This window comes from Pelophylax lessonae (genome assembly GCF_965119305.1).
Source record: "Pelophylax lessonae genome assembly, chromosome: 4".
Classification (NCBI taxonomy): Eukaryota; Metazoa; Chordata; class Amphibia; order Anura; family Ranidae; genus Pelophylax; species Pelophylax lessonae.
In genome coordinates this window covers 425,990,144-426,003,292 of record NC_138771.1, presented here as the reverse complement: position 1 = coordinate 426,003,292, position 13,149 = coordinate 425,990,144, and the positions used below count along the sequence as shown (strand labels likewise).

Below are 13,149 nucleotides of genomic sequence, written 5' to 3'. Positions count from 1 at the left end.
TTTTAAGACATTTGGGTGTTTTTTATTTTAATGATTTAAATGCACCCCCTGTTTATCATTGGTTTGTACAGCATATAGCTCAGTAAATAAACATACAGAAATCTGTACTATTGTACGTGTACACAAAAATATGTGAACATATGCACTTAGGACACAACCCAAAGAAAGCTGGAATCATTTCTATCCATGTTCATGCATAAGTGCGAATATGCACATGCAAATATGCAGGGATTTTCTGGCACACATGTGATGTTCATACACCAGAACTATGTGCAAACATCCCAAAATACTTATAAAATGGAGCAAAGACTCGGTTTTGGTGTGAGCAGAGCCAAGTCAGGAAAGCTGGGGAGTAATCCTGGCCCCTGGGAGGGCTCTCTGAGTGGGAGGAGACAGGAGAACGTCTGGGGCAGAGCAGCGCTGTGATTGGTTGAGGAGCACATATGAGTGACAGCCCCGCGTACATGCACTCTAGTAGAAGAGCTCAGACACATGGAGAGAGTGGATCAGTCTATGATGATGGCCAGCAACAATGAGATGAACGCTGACAGTGAGGTATGGACTCCTCCTACACATTATTATCTCATGTATTCTTACAGGATTCCGTGTTTTCTGCTCTGATCACCTTCTAAGTAGATGAGCTGACATTGGGGTAATCCTGACTCCTGGTCTGATCTCAGTAATGACATGGAGCTTGGATGAGTTTCTTTTTTCTACACTCTGTCACATGCTGGGAAAGTTGTAATAAATCTTTGCAATCCTAGCAGCAGACTGTGTATACCCCCATATCAGGGGCTCTGTGTAATGATTGCACCCCATAAATAGCTGCAGCCTGCTATAGATTTGTATGAGAAGGGTGATGTCTCTGGAAGTCACAGCTGGTGTCTTTCCTGGAGGATTTCTTAGAAGTGGAGCTTTTCTCCAGATCATTCTTCAGACAACTTCTAGACAACAAGTGCTGCTGATAGGATCCAAGGAGCTCCATGGCTGGATATGCTTTCACTGTTGCCTTCAGATGTACAAGGGTTGTTATGTTCTGTATTTGTATAGTTTCTTATAAGATTTGGGCAGCGGTTCACATGCGATAACAGACTTTGCATGTGATGCGGAGCGCATTGCAATATCTGTGCGATGTGAATTCAGCCATACAATTCGCATCGCATTCGGACACATTTGGCTCAGGACCCCTTTTTGGGTCTACACCAGAATCGGATCGCATGGGTGTTCACACCTGTGCGATCCAATTCATGTCTGAACTGACAGTCCGCACTGTGATATGCGAACTGATCTGGGGGTGTTGTTAATTTTGTATTTGACACCCCCAGCAAATTGCATAAGGCAAGTTGAATGCGATGTGGGAACCTGCAGTGTATTCGCAGGGTTGTGCACATCACGTGTGATCCGGGACTAAGGCTGGCCATATGTTATGCAATTTTCTTAATTCCCTTTAGATTTCCCTTCAACTGCGTAGTACAAGGGTCGGTCTGATTCAATGCAAATTGAAAATGTTTAGGTTTGACCTCATGTTATGATTTTAGTAAATCTAAGTGCCAGTTCACACTGAAGCTGCACGACTTCGGGGGCGACCTGTGAAGTCGCGTGCACCGCGACTTCGGTGCGACTTGCACGGACTTCATAAAATTAATGTCTATGCAAGTCGCCCCGAAGTAGTACAGGACCCTTTTTTCTAAGTCGGAGCGACTTGTGTCGCTCCTATTAGAATGGGTTCTGTACTACTCAATGGACTGCGACGGTGCACATCTTGTGAGGCTGACCAAGTCGCCTGACAAGTCGTACTAGTCTGAACCGGCACTAAAGGAAACCTTCACAAGATAATTGTATAATGTATGGCCAGCCGTTGTTTGTGTGTGTTTGTGTGTTTGTGTGTTTGTGTGTTTGTGTGTTTGTGTGTTTGTGTGTTTGTGTGTTTGTGTGTTTGTGTGTTTGTGTGTTTGTGTGTTTGTGTGTTTGTGTGTTTGTGTGTTTGTGTGTTTGTGTGTTTGTGTGTTTGTGTGTGTGTATATATTAGTATGTGTATGTCATGGGTGCTCAACTTGTGGTCCTCCAGGTATTGCAGAGCTTCAAGTCCCATCATACCTCTGCCTTTGGGAATCATGATTGTAACGGTCAGCCTTGCAATGCCTCATGGGATTTGTAGTTCTGCAACACTTGGAGGGCCACAGGTTAAGCACCCATTGAAACCATATTACTGCAGTGTAAACCAAGTATACCTAAAACGCAACCTTTATTTTATTTTTTTTGTATGTGTTCCTGTTAAATCCCGTACACACTGACGCTCAGCGTTCATAACCGTTTTTAGTTGACAGTGCATAAATGTTCACAAAATTTCTCGTTTTTTTTTTTTTTTTTGGGATATTTGTTCCTAGACTTGCGGGTTGTCAGCAACTTCAGATCATGCGCGGTCTTTCGTATCCAATTTTTCACGGACGTACTGCATACACATTAAACGAAAATTGGTCGTCTGGGGATGGACGATAAAAATTTTTGGATTTCATCCCTTTTTTTTTGACAATGTCGGCATCGGCTGCTGAAAGTTGTGTACACACTAGCTGAAAATCGTACGACTTTACCTCGTATGGCAATTTTCGGCAGAGCTTCTACTAGTGTCTACCCCACTTTAGGGAGATTCGCAGTTCACTCGGTCTCTTCCTGTTTACCGTTATCACTGAGAAACTCCTCACTCAAATTGTGGGCTGTCACCAGAACAGGATTTGAGGGGAAATCTTCCAATGGGGACATTGTGGTGGCCACCAGGGATTTTCTCACTTTAGAGGGATTTCCTCCCACTTCTTGTTTTGGCTGTGAAACAGGACGTGAGAGGATGTCTCCCTAATAGGATAAAGGCAGAAAAACAAAAACGGTTAGGGGTTATAACTCTGCATTACTCTAGCCAAATGAGAAAGTTTGCTCTTACATCATACAATTTCCTTTAGATTTACCATCAATTATGTAGTGTAAGGACATGCCTAATTGACTACAGATTGAAAGCAATTGGGTTTGACCTCGTATTATGTTTTTTTTTTTTTTTTGTAAATCTAAAACGTTTTTTATAATGTATGGCCAAACTGGTGGATGTTGCAGAAGCTTTTAGCCAAAATGTGCTTGTATGCACAGCGTATTGGCACATTATGGCAGGCTTAAAGCGGAGTTCCACCCATTTTTAATAGGTTGGAATACATAGATCTATGTAATCCCCTTTAAAACGGCTTTTACCAATGGAAACTTTTTTTTTTTTTTTTGCTAGTAAATACCTTAATTTCTGCTTTATTCCTCCTCTCCTCACTTCCGGGTCCGATCAGGGATGACGTCATTCAGCGATTCGCAGTGTCTGCTGGGATGTATTCTATTCCAGAAATCTCGCAGTAGCTGAGCTGTAGTGAGCCGTGCCTGCCCCGCCTCCTCTCATTAAGTTGTATTGTATGAATGTATTAAGGCCGTTCCCTGCCCCGCCTCCGCCCCGCCTCCTATCATTGGTTGTATTGTATAAATGTATTAAGGCCGTTCTCTGCCCCGCCTCCGCCCCGCCTCCTCTGCCCGCCTCCTCTCATTGAGTTGTATTCATACAATACAACTCAAAGAGAGGGGGCGGAGGCGGGGCAGAGAACGACCTTAATACATTCATACAATACAACCAATGAGAGGAGGCGGGGCAGAGAACGGCCTTAATACATTCATACAATACAACCAATGAGAGGAGGCCGGGCGGAGGCAGGGCAGAGAACGGCCTTAACCACTTTACCACCGGAGGATTTTGCTGTCTTCCGTCCAGGCCACTTTTTGCGATTCGGCGGTCATGCGACGCCGTACCCAAACGAAATTTACGTCCTTTATTTCCCACAAACAGAGCTTTCTTTTGGTGGTATTTGATCACCTGTGCGATTTTTACTTTTTGCGCTATAAACAAAAAAGAGCGTTTATTTTGAAAAAATAACAATATTTTTCACATTTTTTTATATGAAATTCCCCCCCAAAAAAAATGTAAAAATCTATTTTTTTTTTAATTTTTGGCCAATTTGTTTTCTGCTACCTATGTTTAGTAAAAAAAATCGCATTAAGCGTATTTTGATTGGTTTGCGCAAAAGTTATTGCGTTTACTAACTAAGGGAAAGATTTCTGTCATTTTTGGTGGTTTTTTTTTAACGCGTAATGGCGGTGATCTGCGATTTTTTTTTTTGCGGGACTGCGACATTGCGGCGGACAGATCGGAGCCTTGACTGACATTTTTGACACTTTTGGGGGTACCAGTGACATTACTACAGTAATCAGTGCTATACATATGCACTGTTACTGTAAAAATACACTGGCAGGGAAGGGGTTAATTTTATTGGAGAGGGAGGGGTTAATGTATGCCTGGTGCTTACTGACGTGTGGGGGGGGGGGGTGACTGTGTGACAGAAGGACAGATCGGATGTCCAGCTATGCTGAACACTCCGATCTGTCAGTCCCTGTCACTATGGAGATCCGCCCGCTGTGTTTACACACAGCGGGCGGATCTCCAGACTCGATCCCCGACGATCGGGGCAGAGCAGCGGCAATCGCCGCTGCTCCTCCGCTGGCCCGACTCCCGCTGTGAATGAACACAGCGGGAGCGAGCCTCCGGCGGCGCGCGAGCGCCGCCCACAAGGGGCGGAGTCCAGCGACGTAGGTCTACGTCGCTGGACGGGATCGCGGCACTTTGCCGCAGTAGCCTCCATGTAAGCGGAGGTAAAGTGGTTAATACATTCATACAATACAACTTAATGAGAGGAGGCGGGGCGAAGGCGGGGCAGGCACGGCTCACTGCAGCTCAGCTACTGCAAGATTTCTGGAATAGAATACATCCCAGCAGACACTGCGAATCTCCGAATGACGTCATCGCCAATCGGACCCGGAAGTGAGGAGAGGAGGAATAAAGCAGAAATTTAAGGTATTTACTAGCAATAAAAAAAAAAAAAAAAAAATTTCCATTGGTAAAAGCCATTTTAAAGGGGGTTACATAGATCTAAAGTTCCAAAAATGGGTGGAACTCCACTTTAAGTGGTTAGTGATCCCTTCCAGCACTCTGTTGGCAACACTTCGTTTGGTTAAGTTACAAGTGCTGCCATCTCCTGGTCTTCCTTCTAGGTATCAACTCCTAAAGTGGAATTGCACTGCATCTTAGCATCACAAACCAAAAATGTGATTTAATATTAAAAATTTGTTATTCAAAACTTATTCATTCATCCATGTCTCTATGCTTTTTGGCAGTGGCCATCATAAATAAGGGCAGGTCATTCATGCGCGTTTACTTCCTAGGATCCATATGCCCTTAGCTCAGGCATGCAGACGGTGTGCTTAGCTGGGAAAACCCCTCCTAAAGCCTTTTTTTATAATTTGCCTTGACCTGTAACCAAAAAGTAACAAAATAAATGTGAACATGTTTAAAACAAGCAAATATGATATACTTTTCTACCAGTTTACCCCCTTCTTGACCAGACACCGTAGATATACTGTGGCAGGGCAACCGCTTTGTGCCAGATCACGTACCTAGTATGTGATCTGACACTCTGGGTCTGGGTCCGCCCGCTTCCACTGTGATCACACACAGCAGGAGCCCAGTGGCAGGTACTGCAGACTGTGTGCCGACACCCGCCAATTGTTAGTTACACAGGCAGAATCGTGATCTGCCTATGGTTTTCTTGCAAAGGGGACACCGATCTATGCTGCCTAAGTAAAAGTCCCTACGCCCCCCCCCCCTCCCCACCACACAGTATACAAGCACTGGCTAGGAGCACATTTAACCCTTTGATCGACCCTAAATGTTAACCCTGACCTGCCTGTTATTAGTACAGCGACAGTGCATATTTTTTAGCACTGATCACTGTATTGGTGTCACTGGTCCCCAAAAAGTGTCTTGTGTCCCATTTTGTCCACCGCAATATCGCAGTCCTACTAGAAGTTACTGATCGCCGCAATTACTAGTAGAGAGGAAAACAATATATATCCTGTAGTTTGTAGACGCTATATCTTTTGTACAAACAATCCTTATACGCCTATTATGATTTAAATTTTTTTACCAAAAATATGTAGCAGAATACATATTAGCCTGAATTGATGAAATTTTATTTTTTTTCATTTTTTTTTTTTATTGGATGTTTTATAACAGAGTAAGAATTTTTAGATTTTCAATTTTGTCACTATTTTTTTGTTTGTAGCCCAAAAAATAAAAACCGCACAGGTGATCAAATCCTACCAAAAGGCTCTATTTGTAGGCAAACCTTTTATTTGGGTACAGCAGGGTTCGACAAACCTTGGGCGCCAGGTCGCATTGGCGACTAGAATTAGCGACCTGGGGTGCACTGCAGGAGATGTCCTGTTGCTTTGCGCTCTAACTACCACACCATCCGATATAATTGAGGCCCTGGCTTTTCGGCCGCCTTCACTGAGATGCTTCCAACGGGGAACTGGCGCCCTTTTGTGGTGGCTAGGAGTATGACAAGCAGTACCTAACAGTGCTGCAAGGAATTTCCACTGCCTGTTCTCAATGCCCGCCCATCTCCTTCCCAAGAGGAGGAGAGACTGAAGTTTTTGCAGGCTTCATCTGGCACCCTTTGCTTAAAGGTAAGTGTGCAGGGAGTGTGGTTGATTATTATTTTTTTTTTTTTAAATCCAATTTTATTCAGAGCTGAGCCTTCTGCTCATCTCTCCCATCCTCTGCTAGGGCCCATTGACACCATGGAAATACAGAGGTCTAGGCAAACATTGTACAGTACAGTGCTCAGGGGCTCCAGCTGCTGTCGTTCCCTCCTATAAAACTGTACTGACATGCTGTAGGTGGGTCTAGGTGGGAACACTGGAACTGGTGTGTACAGGATCATTCCCTCAAGCCCCATGATGAGCGGGACATCAACAGAGCCCCCATGGTGAGCGCAGGGATCAGCGGAACCCTCAAGGTGAGCGCGGGGATCAGCGGAACCCTCAAGGTGAGCGCGGGGATCAGGGGAGTTCCTGTGGTAACCGTGTGGATAGCCCCCTATGACTGGGCTCGACAAATAACCTGGCTCCTAACTTTTTTAGCTGGCTCCTAGATTCAAAGCAAATTTGTCAACCCCTGGGGTACAGTGTAGCACGACTGTCAGCACAATTGTCAGGTAAAAAAGCGCAGTGCCGTATGGCAAAAATGGACTGGTCATGAAGGGGGGTAAATCTTCCAGAGGTCACGTGGATACTTATGCTAGCAGCAGGAGTATAAAAATAGTCCACGTTGATTGAGAGAGAAGTTCTAATTTAAGTTGTTGGCTGGGCCCCAATAACATGGGAGTCGCACTGTCGTTGCACAAAGCTATGCTGTATGTACACTGCGCTGCAAATTCACGGCTCAGTGAACATAAGCGGGAAGACGGAGAATGGTTTGAGACCCTCATTGGCTTCAATTCTATTATAAAAATCCTAACCTGCAGAATTTAAGTTCTGCTTTAAAGATGAATTTTAGTATTCATGTGTTGTTTTTTTGCGCTATACTGCACCAGGGATAGAACATGCCTTTAATGACATAAAATCAAAACGGTTGCGCAGGCTTTTAATGTTTTAAAAACTCGTAAAAGATATCTGCGCAATGATCGCTTTATTATTCCTTTACATTTACAACGTGGATTATCTGTTCGTTTGGATTATATAATTGGATCCCAACACCCAAGCGACTGATGTATGCCTGACTGACTGAACCTTATTGTCCAAGGGCGATTGACATGAGATTTATTTGATTGCTGTTTAACCTGGGCCATCTGGTAAGAGGCTGCATGTTTTTGCTCTCCTGGTGGTGGACATACCTCGGACGTGTCCCTTGTCCAGCTAGCTGCTGCACAATGAGAAATCTTATCCCCACTGCTGCCGGGCCCTTCTACAGTCTGTATTTTACAGCTTTAGGAGGGTAACCTCAGCTGCTGCAAAGTGTGAAAACTGCAACACTCCCCTGCCCCTTACACCTACCTCCTCCATTCATAGAACTTGTGTCCTTTCCCAGAACGCAAAGCATTCTTTGAGAGTAGGACAGACAGATGAAAGACTGGATCAGTTTCCTCTGATCAGAGCGCTTTGCCTTCTGGGAAAAAAATGCTGTAAGTTCTGTGAATTGAAGGGGCAGGGTACAACCCTTTTAATGAACATAACAAACATGTCATACTTATCTGCTCTGCAAAGGTTTTGCACAGAGCAGCCCTGATTCTCTTCTGGGGTCCCCTGCTGGCGCCTCCAGGCCCCTCTTTATTGAGTGCCCCCCATAGAAATCCACTTTTCATGGAGACACCTGTGGATGGTGGCTCCCAAGCCACCCTGTCTGCATCTTATGATAGTGATCGGCTCAGCCCCGCCTCATCACAGAATTTATCAATCTGCCCAATAAGGAAGGAGACAACAGCAAGAGCCGCTGCTCTCGTGCAAATCTCTCAATCGGATCAAGCTCAGGTAAGAAAAAGAGGCGGGGCTTGGTGTATCCTGTTTGGGGGGGGGGGGTTGTATGTATTAGGAGTAGAAGTACTTGCATTGAATGTGAAATGTCCCTTATACTGGTTCTGGCTGACCATCTATGCCAACACTTTCCACCCACCTCCTTCATTCACAGAAGCTGCCATGAAAGGGTGCTTTATGAATGGAGGACAAGAGAATGATTGGAAGGCCTACCTCTATTCATATGCCACTCTTCATTCATAGGTGCTATAGTACAGCTACTAATGGAGGGGACAAAGTGCTGGCATGGTTGGCACTCCCAGCACAAGGGACACTTTGCATTAAATGGAAGTACCGCCATGTCCTGAATTTTTATCTACCTAAATTTAAAGCAGCTCTTCAGTCATTTTTTTTTCATCTTCCCATCTTTGAAATCCTCTGTCTGTTTAAACTTGGGCTAATAAAGCATTTTTCTCAAGTCGTATTCCAGGACAGCCCATGAGACCTAGGGCTCCTCCTACCAGGACAGGAAACGCAATCAAATAAAAGGCGTCGCCCTAGTCCTCACCTTCAGTATTAGTGTTTCCTCCGGACGGGGGGGTAACATGTTCCTAGGAACTGAAGCTCCGGGTCTCATGGAACTTTCCTAAAAAGAAAGGGATTGAAAGATGCATCTTCTCCAGCCCATGTGCGGTACCCTGATTTGTTGCAATGGGGGATTACCACTTTGTCTCCTGTATCTCGTGGCCATAGGAGCAGGACCGTGGATGTCATCAGTGGAATTGCAGGGGGAGTCTTCTCCGTTCGTGGCGGCGTCCTTGGAGCAGCACAGGCTGTGTACCCATGATGCCGCCAATTCAGCAGGGAAACCTGCAAGTTTGAATTTGGCGCCACGAGCGGAGGGGGTGGAACTCCGGCATTGCACTCTGCACCCAGGAAGCGGCACAGATCCCTTCCGGCGCAGCGATGACTTCCGCGGTCGCTGGAAACAGTAGTTCCAATTTCCTAAAGGCGCGAACAGGAGATGGGCCGCCGGTGTAAGGTGAAGACCCAGCACAGGCTGCGGACCACCACACAGAGCAGGATGGATTGCGGTATCCGCTCAGGCGGTAGAGGCAGGCTCTGGCACCGGCACCTCCCAGGTAAGTGATGGGGAATTTTCCCTTCCAGCATATACCTGTGGTGGTCTTTTCCCCTTCCCTTCTCTTGTAAGTTAAATCGGGTTGGTAGAAGGGGGCACTATTTCTTTACCTTGTACACACTGTGTGGGAGGGGGAATTTGGGAGTTAATTGTTTTCTCTTACGTCCTCCGACAGTCGCCGCCGCCTCTAAGTCATCACTGTTGGGTATTGACTTTCGCTCCGCAGGAGTAGCTAGGCGTAAAGACTTAGTCAAAAGAACAAAGGCATTTGCATATACATACCCATGGGGGCTGTCCCATCTGGTCAATACCCCCCTGCAGTAACCACTCCCAACTCAGTTTCATTCTGCCTTGTGTCAGGAGTAGTTAGGATTCCCTGTGCTGGGGCTACAGTCTCAGCCTAACTAATCTTTTTATTTGATTTTCTTTGAAAATGTCAGTTTTTCTCTTTACTAGCGGTTTATTTTGTCAGCTTTAGTTTTTAGTCGTCTCTTCGGATGAAGATGGATCATGCGGTGCTGGGATTCGGACTGACCGCCCTGGTTCTCCAGGGCAGAGGGTCAGATGGACCCCCAGCCCGCCATCGAGCGTTCAGCCGTGGTTCGTCCTGGCACTATGAACGACCCATCCTGCTCGCAGCAGGGATGCAGCCGTGGGGTAGCTACCTCACAGGACACATCTGCGATGCTGCAGTGTCATGTCCCGGGCTAACGGCACTCCCTGTCGGATGAGGACAGCGGCTTTCTGTTCTGAGAGGCTCCCCACGCCATCTGGTACAGGTAAGTACTTCTGTGTGGGGCCTCTGTCTGGGGTGGCAGTCCTGTGTTGCTGTGTGTCCCCCATGTCTGTGCCTGTGTGACTCCCTGATGTGGTCCTTGCGGGGATCGCTTGTGCATGCGCTACGGTGCTATGTTTTTGGGGGGCCCCTTCCCTGTGTCACTTTGGTGCTTGTTGGGGGTGCAGACTGTGTGTGGCACACAGCGGGGTAAATCTGCACGGTCCGCCATTTTAGGTATGGGCAGGCATGTTTGGCTTCTCTATGGGCAATACTACATGCTGTTTTGGCGCCATCTGCCGCCATGCAATCCTATGGGGCAGCCATTTTCCCTCAGTCATGCAGCCTATAAGTTCAGCCTACTCTAGCAGCACTTCCTTTTCCTCTGAAGCAGGACATCGGTGGCAACACTTTGCGGGGCTATGCAGGTTATCGCTCTCAATATCTTTCTGCATTGTTGCTTCTGGCTCAGTTTTTTTCTTCTCCTGTTTGGGGGTCTTTGTCACTGTAGCTGTAGCGGTGGGCTGCGCACTCCGCATCGGTCTTAAAGGGGCAATTCAAACTTTATTGCACTGTTTTGTAACCTTGAGCAATGGATTCTCAGGACGGCAAATTCCCCCCAGCTCTGGTGGGGGTCCCCAATTCTCCCGTGGCCCCTCTGAGACCTGATTTGGCCGCTGTAGTGGCGACTTTGGTGTCAAATATGGAAATGCTGATGGCCGAACGTGCTGCTAAAAAGAGGCCCAGATTGTCTCTCTCCTCTGATTCAGATGGTGATATGGCTGCTGTGAGCGTGCCCTTTTCAGGGTCCCGCTCATCCTTGGACCTGCTGGTGTCTGAGGGGGAGGCAGAGGTGGAAGGGGTTGACACCTCCTCCCCGGGGTCGCCTGAAGAGCGGGCGACCATGGATGAGTTAATTTCTGTTAAGGAAAAACTAAATTTGGAGGATGAGCCCAGTCCTCCAGGCGTTGTGTCCTCGTTTGGGACACAGGACCCGCAAGTCAGCGCAGGTTTTTCACTGCCCAGCTGAGTTTCATTACACTGTTAATGAAATGTGGCACACGTTAAAACGTCCATTTCTGGTACCTAGCCGGTTCAAATTGCTTTATCCCTTTGCGCCGGCTATGGAATCACGATGGTGTGTGCCTCCACAGGTGGATCACACTGTGGCCGTGTTAAACAAGGCTACCTTGTTTGAGGATACCCCGGTTTTCCGTGATCCCACGGACCGGCGGTTGGAGTCTCTAGCCCGCCATTCCTATACGGTGGCAGGCTCGTTGCTCAAACCTGTTTTCGCGCCCGTTTTGGTGGCTCAGGCGGTGTCTGATTGGACTGAGGTGCTTAGGAGCAACCTCGTGTCTGATGATCCGCCTGCCCGGCTGGAAATGGTGGATCAAATTCACCAAGGAATCATGTATTTGTGTGATGCGGCCTTGAATGAGGCCCCTTTAGTAGCACGCCTGTCTAGTGTCTCAGTACTTGACTGATCTGGCTGAAGAGCTGGTCAGCTGACCAGTCCTCGCGGAAAACAGTTGCTGATTTTCCCTATGCTGGCTCTCGCCTTTTTGGCGAGGCGTTGGATACCCTGGTGAAAGATGTCCCGGGGGTCAAGAGCACTTTGCTGCCCCGGAACCCGAAGAACAAGTCCTTTCGAGGCAAGCGGGGTTCTGCGCCTAGATCAACTCGGGGGTCCTTTCGTGCCTTTCGGAACCAATCAAGGGCAAGCCCTTCAAGGCCCAGGGCAACCAGAAGAAGCCCTGGGCGGGTAAGCAGAAGTCAGGCAATACCGGCTCGGCGGGTCAGTCCGCCTCCGCCTGAAGGGGCGCCCTCACCCATTTCAGGGGTGGGGGGACGTTTGCGCGGTTTCCTCCAACCTTGGCTGCCCTGGATTTCGGACAGGTGGGTTCTGGAAATCATTCGATCGGGGTACAAGTTCGAATTCCTTTCCCGGCCGGCAGACAGATTCTTTCCCTCAAAACTTAATTTGCCTCCGGGGCGTCTGCAGGACCTGCACCAAGCGGTACAGGACCTTGCTCAGGGGGTGATTGTCCCGGTGCCTCATCGGGAGCGGTTTCGGGGGTTTTATTCAAATCTGTTCACTGTGCCCAGAAACGAGGGCAAAGTGCGTCCAATTCTGGACCTGAAAGCGCTGAACCGCTTCGTGCGCGTTCGCAAGTTCCGTATGGAGTCTCTGTTCGGGGGTGGCCTCCCTGAGTCCAGGGGAATTCCTGGCCTCGATAGATCTAAAAGATGCGTACCTGCATATCCCCATTTTCGAGGGTCATCAGCGGTACCTTCGGTTTGCTATCGCAGACTACCACTACCAGTTTGTGGCGTTACCTTTCGGTCTCGCTTCGGCACCAAGGGTCTTTACCAAGGTGTTGGCGCCGGTTCTGGGCCTGCTAAGGGCACAGGACATTGCGGTCTTGGGTTACCTGGACGATCTACTTCTGAGATAACGTGCCAGCCAGGACCTTGTGCGCGATCTGTCCACCACGGTACAGACGCTCCAGGAGTTCGGATGGACCATCAACGTTCAGAAATCGGCGTTTTCTCCATCGGTTCGTCTTCCCTATCTGGGAATGATTCTCGATTCTGCTCAGGCAAAGGTGTTCATGCCGGAGGACAAGCTCCGGACCTTGCAGGACGAGCTCAGGTCCCTCAGGGACAACCCATTCTAGTCACTCAGGACCTGTATGCGGGGCCTGGGGTTGATGGTGTCGGCTTTCGAGGCGATACCCTTTGCTCAGTTTCACACGCAGGCTCTCCAGGCGGAGATCCTGGCCAGGTGGGACAGACTGCCTCAGTC

The 13,149-nt window shown here is 47.9% G+C and overlaps 1 protein-coding gene across 1 annotated transcript in view; it reads left to right on the top strand.

Moving 5' to 3' along the window:
- Positions 1–492: 492 nt before the first annotated feature.
- Positions 493–13,149, top strand: part of LOC309552680 (dead end protein homolog 1-like) — a gene marked incomplete at both ends in the record, with an annotated part of 88,427 nt that continues 75,770 nt past the window's right edge. Inside the window, one exon of the mRNA XM_082253608.1 lies at positions 493–555. Within this exon, the coding sequence (XP_082109734.1) occupies positions 493–555 (63 nt within the window). The remainder of the gene's footprint in view (positions 556–13,149) is intronic.